We start from the raw sequence: 17250 nt of genomic DNA on the forward strand, positions 1-17250 counted from the left end.
TGAAGAAAAATTAAAGACACAGTCTTAAAACCATCACAGACTGATTATCAAAAGAGCTCTCAAGAAAAAAATCAAGATTCTACGACCCTTTAAAGGCTTTGTTAGCATTTTGAGTTGCTAGTGCTACAAAAGTTATGCATATGTATGATCCCTGATCATTGTTGCGTGGGCACTGGTTTCATGCTTCACTGATGAAGTGATGTGCAAAATGGTCTTATTTCAGAGAACATTTTCTTGCAGGCAGTGAAATGGGCAACATAAATTCTTTTCCCCTTTGAAATGTCATCTGTTGACAACAGTGACTGCTACTTGACTAAGAGTCCAGCAACACCAACTCACAAGCAGTGACTAATTTTGGAACATTTTGTTTGTAGTCCTTAATGTCAGAGGTTAACATGAATGTCTTTAATCCTGTTTTAAAGAGGTAGCAGTAACTTCACATTTAGGTTATTAGAATGGAAAGAACTGTATTTTTTAACGTCAGGAAAGAAATACCAGAAAGACTGAGTAGGGGTATAGAAAGGAGTAAAAATTATTTCAGAATTGTCATTACTCTTAAGGTGACAGTCAAAAAAACAGAGCTCCTGCAGAGTTCTGCTTGTAGATTAAGCATGATTTTTACCATGTGTTCATTCTTTCATTGAAGTCTACTCAATCTTCTTTTTCCCCACAGTGCAAAAGTTTGAAATCCACTGGGAAGACCATTGTAAAGGATGAGGGATGGGGAACCTTGAGCTTCCAGTATTTGAGATTTTTTTTTTGTTTTGTTTCCATCTGTATTTCCTTGTTTTGAAAACTGAGAATAATTGTCCTCTATCTAGAATAGGAACAATCTAGTTAGTTTTCCTATTGTTAGGCTGTATTTTTGCCAGTGTGGACTTTTGTTTGTGTGGCTTAAATTATGATGCAACAGTGACACTTTTCTGTCAGAGCTGGTTTAGTGTAAAACACATGGTTTCCTTTTTTTTTTTTCATCAGAGAGATTAAGGGTCTGAAGAAATCAGATGATGGCTTCTGACGCTAGCCATATGCTGGAAGCGGCTTTGGAGCAGATGGATGACATCATTGCAGGTATAATAATGCTTTATTTTCAAGCAAACTAAGTTGTATTTTTCCCTCCTGCAATTTTTGTGTTTCTTTGTTTGGGATTTTTTGTAAACTTTTCCATTATTCTCAGTTTGCCAAGATCTTTGTGACAGATTTCTATGATTCAATGGTTATGTCAAGAAAATCTAAAGTAAAATAAAGGAAGAAAACTCTCAATTCCATCTCAGGCATGTGAATATTGAAGTAAAAGGGATTTACTTTGCTCTAATGCTGTGTGGTAACTTCAGAGCATCCTAATTCATGTGAAAACTTTCCATATTGTAAGTGCTTATTATTTCAGTGTGCCTTTGAAAAAAGTTTTCATCAAAAACTTCCAGTTTACTGGCTAGTATACATCTGTATTTTACACACACACACATAGACATAAATGTGTGTGTATAAAATACACATAATTTTCTTTCTTTATGTCATCTATATTTATAATAGCTTAGCTATTTATTACCTGCATGGCCTGCTGAGTTAGAATGCGTATCTTTTTGTTGACATTTATATCCAGGAATGAAGCGACAAATTTCTTTTTTCACAGCTATCCACTAGAAAAGCATATGATACAAGGCAGAATTTGCTGTGTTTTCATGATAAGGTAATTTAAAAGTTTCTCTCAACATTACAACATCCAAGAGAAGTTGATTTCTGTGGTTAAGGACTCAGTAGCCTTGGGGTTTGTGCTCGCACGCTGTTTGATATGAGCTCGTAAAGGAATTATTTAGGTAGGACCATAACCTCACTTGTGCACAATGGGGAGATATTTGCTGAAGCTTTATGATTTTATAACAGTGACACCCATGCTGTGCTACCTTTTTTCTTCTCCTTTTTTTTTTCTTCCCCTAATGATGATGTCATCAACTTCTTGTTGCAGTTGTGCTTCTTCCTTCTCTTGTAGTAAAGATTCAAATCCAGAGACTAATACAATATCAATACAGAGCTTCAAATACTACCATCAGGCTGTGATTAATCAGGAATTCATTGTTCAGGATTTTTAGTTAAAAGAATTTCTAGATTGTTATTTATTTATTTTTGTCATCCACATATGAGTTTCCATTCTAAATATGCAAGCTTTAACAAACTGCTAAGATAGACAGAAGTATAAATGTATTTGATACGCATAACTCTATAAAACATTTGTCACACTAATGGAACGAGTTCCAGAAAAATAGGAAAATGTAGATATGTTTCCTTCTCTCTTATTTTTTGACTGCTAAACTTTATTCAAACAAAATTTAAACCAATTGAAGTTAATTAGGATTTTTTTTTTTCACGTCTTCAAAAACACAAGCATTGGACTTCCCTCAGATATGTAAAGAGAGAACAAGAAAAGTAAGTCTTAAACCATAATTTGTTAATTAGGGAGCTAAAATAATTTCTTAGCCATTGCAAACCTTGGTTTATGATTCTAGATAGCTCTATAAAACTGAGGTAACGTAGAAACCCATATCCCTTTAATTATGCAGTGGAACCTATGCTCATAAATCACCTGCATACATCTGGAAACATAACATCTATCTTCTGTGATCATTTATACATAGCTCAGCACAGACTGGTTATATTGTGGGTGCACTGATGATTTCATTCTTCAGAAAAATCAAGAGAAAGAAAAAAGGGCATATTCTGTATAAATGAATTTTCAAATTAGATGTTCTCTTCCAGGAGTTGTCAGAACTTTGTCGTCTGTTTTCATTCGAAGGAAAGGTTTAAAAAAACTTGTTATGATTTTGAGGGCTTTCAGATTCATCATTCCATAGAATTTTATCTTTCCAATCTTTTCTGTTAATAGGTCGTGTTCCCAATATATCTCAAGTTATTCAGTATCTCTTCTTCTGAGCAGTAAAAGGCCATGTATTCAACAAACAGGTTTATCACCTTCTTATCTGAGCAGTGCTATGAGGATTTTTTAGAAAAAATTGCAGTTTTACTTGAAGGCATAATTTCATATTCCCTTCAAAACATTTTACAGACTTACACACCATGTGGTTTTTCACTGAGAGGAGAACAATGATACTCAGTAGTGTTTCCATTAATAGAAGCTCTGAAAGATGGTTGTTGTGAGGCTAGTTCTGGGTAAGATGAGATGTTTAGTGTCAGATATTTTTTCCCACGGTATGGAAAGATACCCTTGTATTATGTGGCATTACCAATTCAATGGCAATATACCTCTGCTTAAGAAAATCACTTATTTATTCTAGTTTCATGCCAGAAAAATAATTACGGTGGGAAACCAGGTTTGATCCCCACCCCACCCCCCTTATAATATTATTTTAATTTTCTTTGTCCCTTTTCCAGATTGTTTATGCCCACAATAATTTAGAGTTTAATCTTGATAAATAAATAATAGAATTAAATTGTTCCAGGTTTCCAAATAACATTGCTTCTGCCCCTCTCACTTAGTTGCCTTGCTGGTGGAAACAGTGATACAGAGAAGGAAAGCAAATGATGGTAGAAATATTGTGTGAATCAGTAGATTGCTTGTACCATTTACAGGTTTTTTGAGGTGGTGTTGGTACCCAAGCTCTAAAACAAAAATATTCAGGCACGCTAGTCATATGTAGAGTTTGTTTCCACAAACCCATGACCAAATTGGCAACCTCTTCAAGAGAGCTGACTTCATGACTTCACAATACTTACATTTTCAGACTGATGTCCAGTGATAGTGGAAAACAGACATATCTAATGAGAAAAGACCCAAGATTATTTCCCAGAGAATGCATCTGTCAAGTCTCATCAATACTAATTGAATACTTCACATATGATTTAGTAATTATATCTACCTATACCAAATTATTGCTTTATTCCTTTACCTTTTTTAGTTATAATCTAAAGTAAAAGCTGAATTGAGTGGGAAGGTTGTTTACCTTATTTATTTATTAATTATTTTCCATAGTTAAGATATCTTAAGCTTGAGTCAAGTTTGTTCTGGTTGTTCTGCTCTAGGTAATGTTCTGTGCGTTCTAGAATAGATTCTTGAATATTTTGGTGTTATTGAAGGACCAAATATAGCTGCTGGAGCCTATACTTGGATACAGTTATTATCCCAATTTGTCTCAAATTGAGGACCATAGTAATTATTCAAGTTTAAGTCTCTGTAATTGAATACATTAAGCTTCTGTATGCAATTTGGGCATGGAGTAGAAAACAGGGTGAGAAAACTAATAAGGCAGGAAACACTTTTAGAAGAACTGCAGGACTGTTGTGGAACAAACCAAGACTGAAAGTCTTATAACTGCAGATTTTTATAAATGTAGCTACTCTCAGAGTAGACTGGAAACAGCAAAAAATTGTTCAGTGCATGTGCTATTTCAATTCACTGTATCCAGATTCTGTGGAAATCTCTAGGCAGCACTGGATTCAAAGATTAAACTTCATGACTGATGGAAACTCGCATAGCTGATGAAAAAGCTGTTTCCTCTGGAATGAGGCATGAGTGGGTTCTAGGAAAATTATGCTCTTCTCTTTAACTCTCTCAGCTTAATGAAGAGTACTGATCTCTTTTGTTAGCTGTGTTTATTAATAAAATACTAGATTGTGGTCTTCTCCTTTAAGGTAAGAACGGGGCATGCAAATACATGTTACAAATATTTACAGATTTGTGGTCCTATTTTAGCCTTCTAACTCTAGAAGTCATGCATGTCCCTTACTCCAAATGTTAACATAGCTCATACTTGATTCTGATTAATCCAAATAAAAAGGTCTCACTGTAGACTGTGCATCTCGGTGCAATACAAAATAGATGAGTGTTTAGAGTGCAAGAAAGTAGAATTGGGAAGCAAGATTAAGAAATTGAATTTCACTGGGCTTGATGAAATTTGACAGATAAGTCAGTGTTCCCAAGTCTTCTATGCTTCAGTACATCTGTACTGATAACCCACCCTCATAGCTGTATAAATTAGGCATGCTAAATGATTAGCCTTATTTGACTAAAATAGCAAAAAGGGCTAATGTGATTGTCAAGCAACATGACTTACCCATTAGCTTGAATAACTTGCACTCCAAACAGAGGCTTTCTCTGAGGAAAGCACCCTTATGTCAAATCTGTCCATGCATTCTTTATTTGAGGTGCATGACTTCAGCGTTGCTTTTCTGTGAAGTTTGACCAAGTCATTACTTTCCCTTTTATTCAGTCTATGTTCATTTATAATAGAGTACAGATTGATTATTTTTTATTTGCAATGTATCCTAATGAATTAAAATTATTTTTATTTCACTTTTATATCAAACTGCATCTGTCAGTAATTTGGAAATCTATGACTATAATTGTAAGAGGTAAAAATCCTGTCACAATATTATAGTCTGCTGCAGTTCCAGAGTCTCATTACATTCATAAAGTAATCAGAGTAATTAGTGACTTTCCTTTTAACAAGGGCTTCTGCACTTAGTGTGAACTGAAAAGTAATGAGAAAGTTAAATGTGTTATCACATGGGTGTGTACTGATATTTCAGTATTAATACTGGAAGATTAAAAAATATAACTTATTTAAAATTAGTCCAAGAAGTTGACCAAGAACAATGCATGTTTAAATTCTCTTATCTTGAGGTGGCAGAATGCTTGTGTTGTGTTCTTTGTTTCGGCTGCGTGCTGCAAACCCACTACTACCCATACCTTTGCTGAAAGGGCCCTTTATAGGAACTTGAGATGAACAAGAATTTATTTTCTTGTGGGATTTATTTGCCAGTATTTGAAGGACCTGGTTGGGGGGGGAGGATGAGAGTTTTTTGTTGTTTTTGTTTTGGGGTTGTTGGTTGGTTGGTTGGTTTGTTTCATTGTTCTGCTCCATCTTAATGAATTTCAGGGTTTGTGGAATAAGGTTTTCTCTGTATTCCTATGTAAAGAATAGGAAATAAAAATATTTCCTAATGACCTCAACCTTTACCCATGGTCATATGAGGTCATCTACTTCATCACAGGATTCACTCAGAATGGTAAGGACTAGACCCATGGCACTTTAAGCAAGGAAGGTAGGCAACTTTTTTCTGTTTCATAAGGGTCTGAAATTGTGCAGACCATAGAGAAAGCACTTAATCCTGTTTTTTGTGGTGTGTGTTGTGGCGGTATTTGAAATACATGCTGGGTGACATGCAGCTGAAGGGCAGTACAAGACTCTTGTGATTGTGCAGAATGATTAAAGAACTTCTTTTTCTTTTCAATTTATGAACAGCTTTAGATTTTTATCAGTTACTTTCTATTCAAGTTTCACAATATTTTTCAAATTCAAAATTTAGTTTCTATTGTAAAATTGTATGGCTTTTAATAAAATGAATATGGAAGTCTTTGTAGAATTTCACTTTTAGATCTCTGAGATGGACTATCATTGAAATAATGATGAGAGAAATAAGATTATTTAAATAATGAGCAACTTCATTTGTTACAGATCAGAATAACTGAACAGGAACAGCTGGACTGGTTTTCTTGTGTTTTCTAAAATTGTGATTGTGTTAATAGGCTGTGCTTCCTTTTTATTTTCTTTTTCAATCACTAATTTGGGCTTTTTTTTTTTTCTGAACAAAGGAAATAATATATCTACAGCACTTGTTTATTTTGTTACTTTTATGCGTTAATTAAGGTGAGCACTTGTAGAGTAATACAGCAGATACTATAGTGGGTTTTTTTGATTCATTAACTAGAGCATACTTGTGCACAGACCTTATAGCAACAGAGATATGAATAAGGAAACTAAATAATAAATTACTTAAAATCAAGTCTTTGAAAGAGGAATGTATAAATTCTTGCCATAACAGTTCCAGAGAATTATGTATCAAGAATACCGGGGGGTTGGGGAGGCAGAGATTAAAATTGTGACCTCTTCATGGACAGTTAGGGGTTGAAAGAAACCTTGAAAGATCATCTAATCCAACCCCCTTGCCAGAACAGGACCACCTAGATGTGATCCACCTTTAACCGTCCTAGATAGTAAAGGGGAAAATACAAAAACTTAACACAAATATCTAAGGTTTATAATTTGTAGTTCAACACTTATATTTATTATATAGCATTTCTTATAGATTGTTAGGTGATGACATTTAATTTCTGGTGCTTGATGTCAGACAAGCTAATTAGTTAACTCCTTAGGTGTTGTCAACAACAACAAACCTGTAACAATTCTGAATCTTTTAGAAATTTAAAAATATAAAAATTCCTTGTCTATTTATTTAATCCATGCTTTTCCACATCAGCTATCTATTGTCTTTCTTTTCAGTTTGTTATCAACATCTAAGAAATGGACATGCAAGCTATGCTTACAATTGAGGAACTATTACAGCCATTTTGTAAGGACTTGACACAAGCTGTAGCTTGTAGCCTTGCATAATTGTTCAAGTACAGTTTTGATCTGTGTTTTAAAAGCATGTGAAAATCATGGCAACCTGCATGTTGGTAGTGTATGTCTGCTCATTCTTTACACAAGGTTGCCAGAGCAACCTGGAGCTTGGAATTTCCTCTATTTGAGTGCTTAACCTTACAAGAGGTCATTACAGCTATTTGGGCTACCATCCCAAAGCATGCTTCCCATACTTGCAGTATCCTAAGCATACTTCTCACAGATAGTGAGGTTCTGAGCACAAGATGGAGAGTGAAGACTCTCAGAATCTTGTTTGTAGTACCGATGGGCTCCCTCTGTGAACAGGATAGTACTATGGAATCTGAGAGAGCTGAAATATTGAGAACTTGTTTCCTATAAACACTCTGTGATCTTATCCAAAATTAGTATTTTTAACTTCTTTTGTGGAAGACAAACTTGCCCCACAAAGGCTCAAGTCAGTGATTTCCTTGTCCAGTTGGTCTTTCACGTGTTCCTGCCTTTCCAGCAAGATAACAAGATTAGATTTTTTTCTTGAAAACAAGATTTTAATTAAAAATGATGAAATCTTTGTAGTTGAAAGATGCTAATTTAAATTCTTTATCTGTGACTTACAGATAAACAGTTTCATTCAGTGTGCACCAGAAAATGCAGTAATGACCTAGACATCTACATCAGCTTACCAGAAATGCAGTACTGCATTATTTATGCATTACAGGTATTTGTATTAAGTTTTGAAAATGGATGTCAAAGAAGCAGAACTGTAAATATCTGCAGATACAATATGTAGCAAAAAAAGGCAGTTAAACCATGATGGCTATTAACCTCATAGGACTGAAAATCTGTGACACAAAGGTTCTTTTGTGGTTTACATGATGTGATCTGTTTGTCAGCATGAGTCACTCAGCTATTTAACAGCCTTGTGAACGAAATTTGACCAAGCTTTATCAAACATAGGATTCCTTAAAATCAAAATTAAGAGTTTCTACACACTTTAAGGCGATGAAACTGATCTATTTTTTTAATCAAAATAATGTAATTTTCACCAAACAAGCGCAAACTGGATACTCTTATTTTTCTTATACTTTCAGATTCAAGTTTTTCATTAAATAAGTCATATTACCAGTAGCTTGCTAGTTCTTGCTACAAACAATTATGGGTTTTGTACTAAAAAGATGTATTTGTTATCTCACAACACTGTTTTAATGAGACTGCCCTAACTATGTGTTTTGTGTGTGTGTGAGTGAATTGAGACATGTTATTCTTCCTTGTCTCTGATAAAACGTGTTGATCCTGTTTTTCCTGTGCAATGGAGACTCAGCCTCAGATCTCCATCACAGCTGTAGAATCCATCTTCCTTTTCACACCACCTGTAAGGCTGCTTAACTTGTGTTTCTGGATAGGAGAGAGTTTTAAGTTGTAGTTGTGTATACAGCACCTAATGTGCTGCACATCACAGCTTAGAGTCTGTAAGCATCTTAAAGGAAAAAGGTTGAGTAATTACATGAATGGTTTGCATAAGAAATTATAGACAGTTCTGGAAAAGTGTCTGGAGGATTCCATGTGTGGTTGTAAATAAAGCTCAGCTGAAAATCATCCGAGCTGCATGAAACTTGCATCTGAATGTGGTCATTAATGTTTCTAGGCTTGGAAATTTTTTTCCTAGGGCTTCCTGCTATTCCAGCTTGACAGTTAGTGTTCCCTGTAGTTTAAAGATTTAAAAGCAGAGATTTAAGGAGAAGCTAATGTGAGCTGTAATTCAAAACACACCATTTGTGATGTATTTTGCATTACAGTATTAGAGGAAAGGATTGTGTGAGTTACCTCTTCATTCCTTTGACAGAAGGCTTAGGAATGAGGAGGGTGACTTATGTTCTGTCCAGACTTTACTACTAGTTTACATGAATTCACATTTTCAAGGCTATCTTCATGAGAAAAAGAGACATGCTTCAAAGAAAATTACACTGGATAGCCTTGGAGAGAGGAAGAACTTGGACAACCTATATGCGCATTGAGTAAAATCTCAGGTAAAAAAGTTCTCTTACAGTGTAATGATTGACTGAAAGGCCAGAGAAAATGCATGTTTATAATTTTATTCTAAAACACTGTTGGTCACATATCAAAAGTGTTACCCTTGACTATTTCAGCTTTATAGAAAGGAATCCCTACCCCAGTGCAGAAATAGCTTTTGGGTTTTGTTGTGAGCCTTTGGAGATTTTTGGGGGGTTGTTTACTGTTTTCTGTACTAAAGTAGTCAGCAATCTACTGATGGTTAGATTTTGCTTAACCAGGATTTTTTTTTTTAATTAATTTCTAAAACTCAGCCAGTTTTAAAACAAAAAGAGATAGTAAGGACGAATGGTGAAGATCAGAAGTTAAGATGTAAGGAAAAGTGAGAGATCAGACATGGTATCTGCTGCCAAGAGTGGCAAAAGTTGAGTGGTGTATGAGTGGATTTTCAAACCAGCAAGGCTTTCTGCTTCTTTCTTTACTTAACATATTTTTGTAAGCCACTAGTAGTGCTGTTCACTGAATAGGTTATGTATTTGCCCCAAAGGAACTCTTCTTTGAAGCCATTCAGCTAATTACAAAGAACTTTGAACCCAAAAAAGTGCTTGCATGGTCAGAGTGATGGAAAAATGCAAATTAAAAGTAGTTTTCTTTTTTTTTTTTTTAATTTACCTTTGTTATTCTTTCTACCATTCATCTACTGTGCAGCAATGTTTAACCTCCTTCATCCACTCTCTCTGTGTGGAAGCCAGAACTGAGTTGCAATATGTTTTTCTCCCTTTCTTTCTTTAGTTCTTTTCTATTCCTCTAAGGTGGACATTTATGATGATTAATTACGTTGCAGTAGAACACTGGGAAACCATGGTATTGAGTATTGTGTAAACATGATGACAAAAGATTCCCCCGTGTTCTGTTTACCTGTGGAAAAAATGAGGCATAAGCAGACAGTGACTTGCTCAAGGCTATACAAAATCTGTCTTTTTCCAAGAGTTCAAAACTGCACTGATTTTTCCCTGTGTTTCAGTCTTATGCTTGAACGGCATTCCTCCCCACTTCAGCCTACTTATAATAAAGCTATGGACAAATTGCTGTAGAGTGTACTGGCAACATGTAGTGATCTGTTTACACCATGGCATCTCTGTTGTTTGGGGCTTTTTTTTTTTTTTTTTAATCAGTCTGCAAAGAAATCCAAATTCTTGATGTCTACTGGTGCTAAAACTTAATATGCTTTGCTGCATGATGATGTAGATGTTTAAACTAATACAGTTAGCACTTCTGTTTTTCAGGGTGTGTTCTTGTGCTGGTAAAAAGTATGTATCCTGCTCAAACTACATGGAAAACAAATAAGAGAAGCAAGGGTGTGAATCATTGGAATTCAAGCAGTAAAACAGGAAGCTGTCTGAATTAAAATGCCGAGTTGAACTCTGCATTTCTGCATTTCTTTACTCAGTATCTTACTGCATAAAGAACTTTCAGAGAAGTTCTTCGTTTTCCATTTCAGCCAGGAGCATCAGTTTTAAAACAATTTCACAGAGGAGGAGTGAATGCATACATTTGATGTGGAGCTGTGAAAGGTCACGTTCTCTTAGTAATGCACTGAGATCTGTGGTTAGCTTCTGTTCCAGACAAGCAGAGTTACTCATGGGAGAGTTTTGTAACTTCTGTTGAGTACTTTGTCCCTTGTCTAGCGAAGCACTTTTAAGTCCTTGCTTAATCTTTGAGATCCCAGCTATTTGAAACCAGTGGAGTTTTGATTGTTGAAAGCTAGAATCTTCAGCACATCTCAGAATTATTCCCTGTGTTCTTGGCATGGATAAGGGTACAGATACGCTTTGGATTTTTGTCTTTCTAATAGATTCAGACAAGAGTGCATTCTTCTGTCACCAGTGCTGCTTGCTTTTTGAAATCTCATCAAGATTAAAGAATGTGCCTATGTTTATTTTCTTCCTAGTGTTTTGATAGAGATAAATCAAGTAAAGTTATGCAAAACTGTCATTGAATTTTCCTGCAGAATTTTGTTTTTTTTTCTGTAGAAGATATGTTACAAGTAATGTTGCAGCCATGATAACCTAAGGATGGGGGCAAGATACCATACATAGTGAGGAATTTAGACTGGTGAGGGAAGGTGTCACCCATACTGTCCTCTTAAGTTACAGTGGTATGTATGGTGTGGCTGTGCATGGGGCTATATAAACTCAGTACCCAGCATAATTAACTGAATTATTGCTTGTGGACCTGAAGATTTGTGTGGGTTTGTTCGGACTGTGTAATTTTTTTTTTCTGTTTCTCTCTTGTCTGTACATAAGATAGTCATATAAATAACATGAATGCTATAGCAGAATGCTCCATTAAGTTTTTCTCATACATTCTCTCTTTTAAATTTTGAGTTCATTGAAGGGATAGCTCCCAAAGCTGATTATGAAGTAACTTTGGATACTGTCTGCTTTTCTAGTATGAAAAGTATATTTTGCTATGCAAAAAGAATAATGTAGCATAAATTTTTCAGAAAGAAAGAGTGAGAAAACTAGTTTACAAGTCCTAATGTCACAATAACCAAGGAAGCCACACCTTTAAAACAGACATCAATGCTGCTTAAGCAAACAGTGCCAGAGTTTATGTGTGTATCTCTTTTGGAAAATAATTAGTGAGGCACTCTGGCTGAGTGAGAAGATTTAAGAAGTCATATGATCCAGAAAGCTCTTACACAATTTGGAAATCTGCTATTTTTAGTTGCTAGAATTTAATATTAATCTGTATTAGGAAATACATAACTGGAAACAGCTAAACTGGCATAAGTAGACGAGAATATACAAACACACAAGAAAATATCTTTCAGTGGTTAGAATACTCAAATACAGGAAAACAGTTAGTTAATACTCACCTCAAAAGGAAATAATTAAGGAAGACAAGGTTGATTTATGAGATGAAGTCGTCTTGTGTAGCAGTCTTTGTAGCACCGGATACTGAGGAAATTTTATCTTGGTCACAGTCTTAGCCAGAAATGAAGATGAGATCTCACACTTGAGATATTAAAATTAACAGCGGAAGTCAGCAGAATCAAACAGAGAATATTCTGATTATGAAAAGAGGTTAAGACTATATGAGTTACTCCAGTACTGCAAATAAGAATGTTGCAAAACACACACTGCAAAACTGTAGAAATTTCTAGGCATGGTTTTGTGTTGTGTAAAACAGAAAACAGTTGAACAAAAACCACATAAATTGTATGGTAGAAATCTTTGCACAACATTGTGCAGTTTGAAAATTGATGTGATAGAATTCTTTGTGTCATTAAAGCAGTGGTTGAAGAAAACATGGTTAATATGATTCAGAATTTTCCCAGAAGCTTTGAATAAAGTTAAGCATTCACAAGTTGACAGACAGAATATTGTCTTGGATCAAAAGTTTGTTGAGATAGGAGACAATATTAGGATTAAATGATCAGTTAGCATTTTAATTAAAAGCTAATCTAGGTGCAGAAGACATTTCAATTTACCAGTACCTAAAGTATCAGTGTAGTTGTGAGTTGTATTTAGGTATTCGTTGTGTTATCAGGCTATATAGAAAGCCACCCATTGAGTACAAACATAGGTTGCAATGTCTGAATCATGGCAGATTAGCAGGCAAATTAACATTGGTTAATACAGAGTAGTGTGCATCAAGACGAAAATTTGAATTTTGTGCATATCTAGGTTTCAAATTAGATATATCTGCTTTGGAAAAAAACTTAGATAATAATTTTCAAAAGCCCAATGAATATTTAAGTTCCCTTCAAAACTAAGATGTAAATTATATTAAACACAGAAGTAAAATCAAGAACAGTATGGAGATTATTATAATCCCCACAGGTAGATCAGTAATGCAGGCCTCTAAGGAAATGTTCTTTGCTATGTGGATCCCACATACAGCTGTAAAGTATGTTACAACAAGGGAAGGATTCAGAGGAGTACAATACAAGTGATCAAAAGCTAAAAAAAACCCCAAACCATCTCCCATGAAAAATAAAGGGAGGGTAATGCAATTGCTCATGGCAGAGGGAACAGGAATGAAGGCGTCACATGTACAAGCTATTAAGTATATGAGGCAATGGATTATAAAGACAAGGTATAAAAAGAGCAAATAGAGGGGGGCATTAAATGAAATCAAGGTTTGAAATTCAGGACTGAGAACAGGTAGCTCATTTTGTGTGCATCTCATTGAAACAGGGTATTAAGACAAAAATAGTTAGAGATATTAGAACCTGCATTATTTCTAATTCTTTCCCCAAGTGTGCTATGTTTTTCTTGAGAAAATAACGTTGGTGCTGGAGGGCTGGCAAGAGGGAGATGCAGTTGAGAGCTAGCAAAGTTTCATTAACCATTTTTACGGCTAACTCCTGGGGTTTTGTTCTTGTGGGAGAGTTTTAAACCTTCTGAAGGTCACATATTTTTCTGGTTCTGGTAATACAATCTATTTCCATCTAAGTTTCTTGTCAAAGAAACATGCATCAACCTTTCTTACTTTGCTTAACACTGCTCTGTGTGGGGATTTCTAATTAGGAAGCTGAAAAGTTAGTGACATCTCATGGTAACCATTGAAAATTACAAGTGGTTTGTAGTAAGGTTTTTGCATTTGTAATTTAACTGATACTGCAAATGTTTTCTAGATCAAAATTCTTTTTTAACGTGCTTGTACAATCATTTCACATTTAATTCTCCAGTGTTCACTATTTTCCTAAAAACTAACTCAGGTATTTCAAAGACCAAAATACTGATACTTGTCAGTTAACATCTGAAGCCTAACTGTAGTCTGTAGTACCTATATATTTGTCACTCACAAAACAATCATATAACACGATTTTCTCTCTTGGTTTTACTTGGTTTAGGTACAAAGTCAGCTGCAGAGTATGCTAATGGTGGTTATGATATTGTGTCACCTGCTCCTTCAGTATACTTGGGCACATTTCAAATTTTGCATCTCCTGGAAGATCTAAGGATGGCATTGGAAATGATAGAAGATCCTCAAGAGAAAGAAGCATTGCGAAGTCAAATTCCGGGGGCCACAGCAGTGTGTATACGAGAATGGTTTGAAGAGAATCTGGTGAGTAGTTAGATATAGCTTTTACCTTTTGTTTGCAACAGTATTTGAATATTTCAATTATTTTTATAAGGGTCAAAATCTGCATCTCAGAGAACTTCAGCGGGTGATGAGCAATCATAGAAAGCTTAGAATACTGCCCTTTTATGTGCTGATTTCTAAAGTAATGCACATATAGGAGTATAAGAAGTTGATAGAAGATCTTATTTTGCCCTTAGTGAGGAAAAAAAATTACCTTTTCTGTGGTTTTGTTTGATTTGGTTGGTTGTTTGTTTTTTTTCTGAAGAGAAACAAGTTTATAACTAGTTACAAACCTTTTTCTTTTCAAACCATCAATGTGGAATATGACGGCATTGTCCTTTGAAGGGACAAAATAAAATTGGATTGTTCTCCTATCCCTTCACTTGATACATTTATTTTACCTTAACTATTGGTATTATGCATTTCTCAAATATCTTACATACCAGGCAGTGGTGGTAAATGCAGGAAAGCTCTAGCTTCTGCATGTGAGACATTCATATTGGGCTAGATGGGGAATAAAAATTTGACTGTATTGGAAAAGATTGAGGATTACTATCTGAGGAGCAGGTCTTCAGACAAACCTTAAAAGAAGGGACCCATTGGATGTAAAGGAAGAGAAACAGCAGGTCCTTCTAGAACATTCCTTGACTGCAAGTGAATGGTGGTTTCCTAATGAATAAAAACTCACTTTCTCTACTTCAGAAAAGTTTTCTAGATGAATGAATTTTCTTCTGGCTTTGTCAATGCATGTTACTGTTATGTAATTTTGTATGTGGCTTCTGGTTCAGTGTTTATCATCTGCTATAGCTGTCCTGTGCTTATTAAATGCTAATGTTGTTGAAAAGGTAGCTGCTTTTGTCTGAACTTGTCAACTCTTGGTTTGTTGGTGTTCTCCACACAGTACTCTCTGTACTCTCCACAGAGTACAGATCTGTGGCTGTAAAGTCCAGTTTGGGACCTTATGAGGTAAAGAATGAGGATTCATTACCAGTTTTGGAAGCTAAAAGTGGAGGCAAAGAAAGATAGCTCAAGACTCATTCCTGCTTGGTAGTATCAAAGAACAGCATTTAACAGCTAGCACTTTGGTTTAAGCAAAAGTATGGAATAGAAATCCTAGTTATTTTCTTGTGTGCTGCTCTTGCATTAGCAATCATCAAAACTGAATACATCCCTGAAAGTGACAGAGTATGGCTGTCCCTGCTAGTTCTATTTGTGCTACACAGCAATGTTTGGGATTGCAGGTTAGAGGACAAAAAGTGACTGAACCTTCTTTGTATTGTTTGCTGTTGGGATATCAGCTAGGAACTGCAGCTCAGCTGCACTAGAATGGGAAAAATAACTTCTGTGTAAGTTGCCCCTTCGCTTTCTAAGTCAAGGACCTTTGCAGCTTTGGTAATTGCCATTCAGTGTGCTGAACTATACATAGTGCTTAAATAAATAAGACTGTGGACTTTAGCCTTTTGGTCAGCTTTGAGACACATTGGCTTTTTATTGATGAGTCACAGAGCTTCTGTGATGATTATGGATACAATTGCTGGTCTCACTAGAGTCTTGCCTTCTTTCAATTCTACAGTGCCAAACTGTGGAATTTCAGACATGAAATAACACCAAGTCATGATTTGTTTGGTTTGTTATTTTTAAACAATTGTAATTGTTGTGTTGTCTGCTATAGGTATGAATACCCATGGTAGTTTTAGACTATGCATTTAAAATTTTTCACAGGTGTCAAAGAGAAAGTAGTAAAAATGTAAATAAATCACTATTGGGTATAAAAAGGAAAACAATGACTATTCTAAACAATTCCATTGGAGGGATATCTCCCGTAGGATTTGATTCCCAAACCAATTTTTCCTCTGCTCTTCTCACTTCAGCCTGGGACATACTAACTTGCTTCTGCTTGACCTTGGCTGCATCACTTTTATTTTGGCTAAGTTTAATATATCTCTGCTTCTTTCTCTCTTCCCTTTGTACAAAGGGGGCAAGGGGGGGACAGGGAAAGAGAAGCTGTTTGCAGCCTCCCTGGTCTTTTGGCCAGGGGGGTCCTTGTGCTGTTTTGTTAATTGTAAATATCTGTAAATACTGTATATTTGTACATAATCATTGCATTTCATTGTAGGTTGTAGTTTTGCCTGTAAATAGAGCTTCCATTTGCTTCCACTGAGCTGTTCTAGCAAAGTTAATGTTGCAGGGGGTTGGGGGGTTGGGGGAATTTTCAACCCACCGCAATGCCAAAGGTGTGGGAAAATTCAGATATAGCCAGAGTGTGAAAACTTTAGATGACATAATTCATACTTGATTACTTCACCTGCTTCCTCTTCTGAAAGCATTTGCTTTGTTCCTTGTTTTATGGCACCCTTGGTAATGATTTGGTGTTTTGGTGATTTGATGGAGCTGGATTTTGAGCTTTTCCTCTATAGTCTTCTAAGGAAGAGGCATACCATTCATGGAATTCAGTGTGCTTTTAGAAAAGGCTCCTTTTGCATTTTTGTGATATGGCATCTGTGAACATATCAGGATATCAAGTTCTTGAGTTCACAGTAGAACTGAACATAGTAACTGCTGCCACTACTTTGAGATAGGTAAATGGGTTTGACAAACTTAGCATTGAATTCAGAAAGGTTGTTACTATGTATTATAGAATGAAGATGGAATAATCACTATAAATGCAAAGCTAAAATAGAATAAATCATCGTTAATTATAGACTTTTAACTACTTAGGAAATGTATTAAAATTTTTTGCCTCAACATG

The 17250-nt window shown here is 35.4% G+C and overlaps 1 protein-coding gene across 1 annotated transcript in view; it reads left to right on the plus strand.

Moving 5' to 3' along the window:
• The first annotated feature begins 1001 nt into the window (after nucleotides 1-1001).
• The window catches only part of PPFIBP2 (PPFIA binding protein 2), a 73999-nt gene continuing 57750 nt past the window's right edge, over nucleotides 1002-17250 (plus strand). Inside the window, exons 1-2 of the mRNA XM_054390808.1 lie at nucleotides 1002-1071; nucleotides 14269-14483. Coding sequence (XP_054246783.1) covers nucleotides 1005-1071; nucleotides 14269-14483 — 282 coding nt within the window. The 5' untranslated portion in view covers nucleotides 1002-1004. The remainder of the gene's footprint in view (nucleotides 1072-14268; nucleotides 14484-17250) is intronic.

The sequence above is a fragment of the Indicator indicator genome, chromosome 21 (assembly GCF_027791375.1).
Source record: "Indicator indicator isolate 239-I01 chromosome 21, UM_Iind_1.1, whole genome shotgun sequence".
Taxonomy (NCBI): domain Eukaryota; kingdom Metazoa; phylum Chordata; class Aves; order Piciformes; family Indicatoridae; genus Indicator; species Indicator indicator.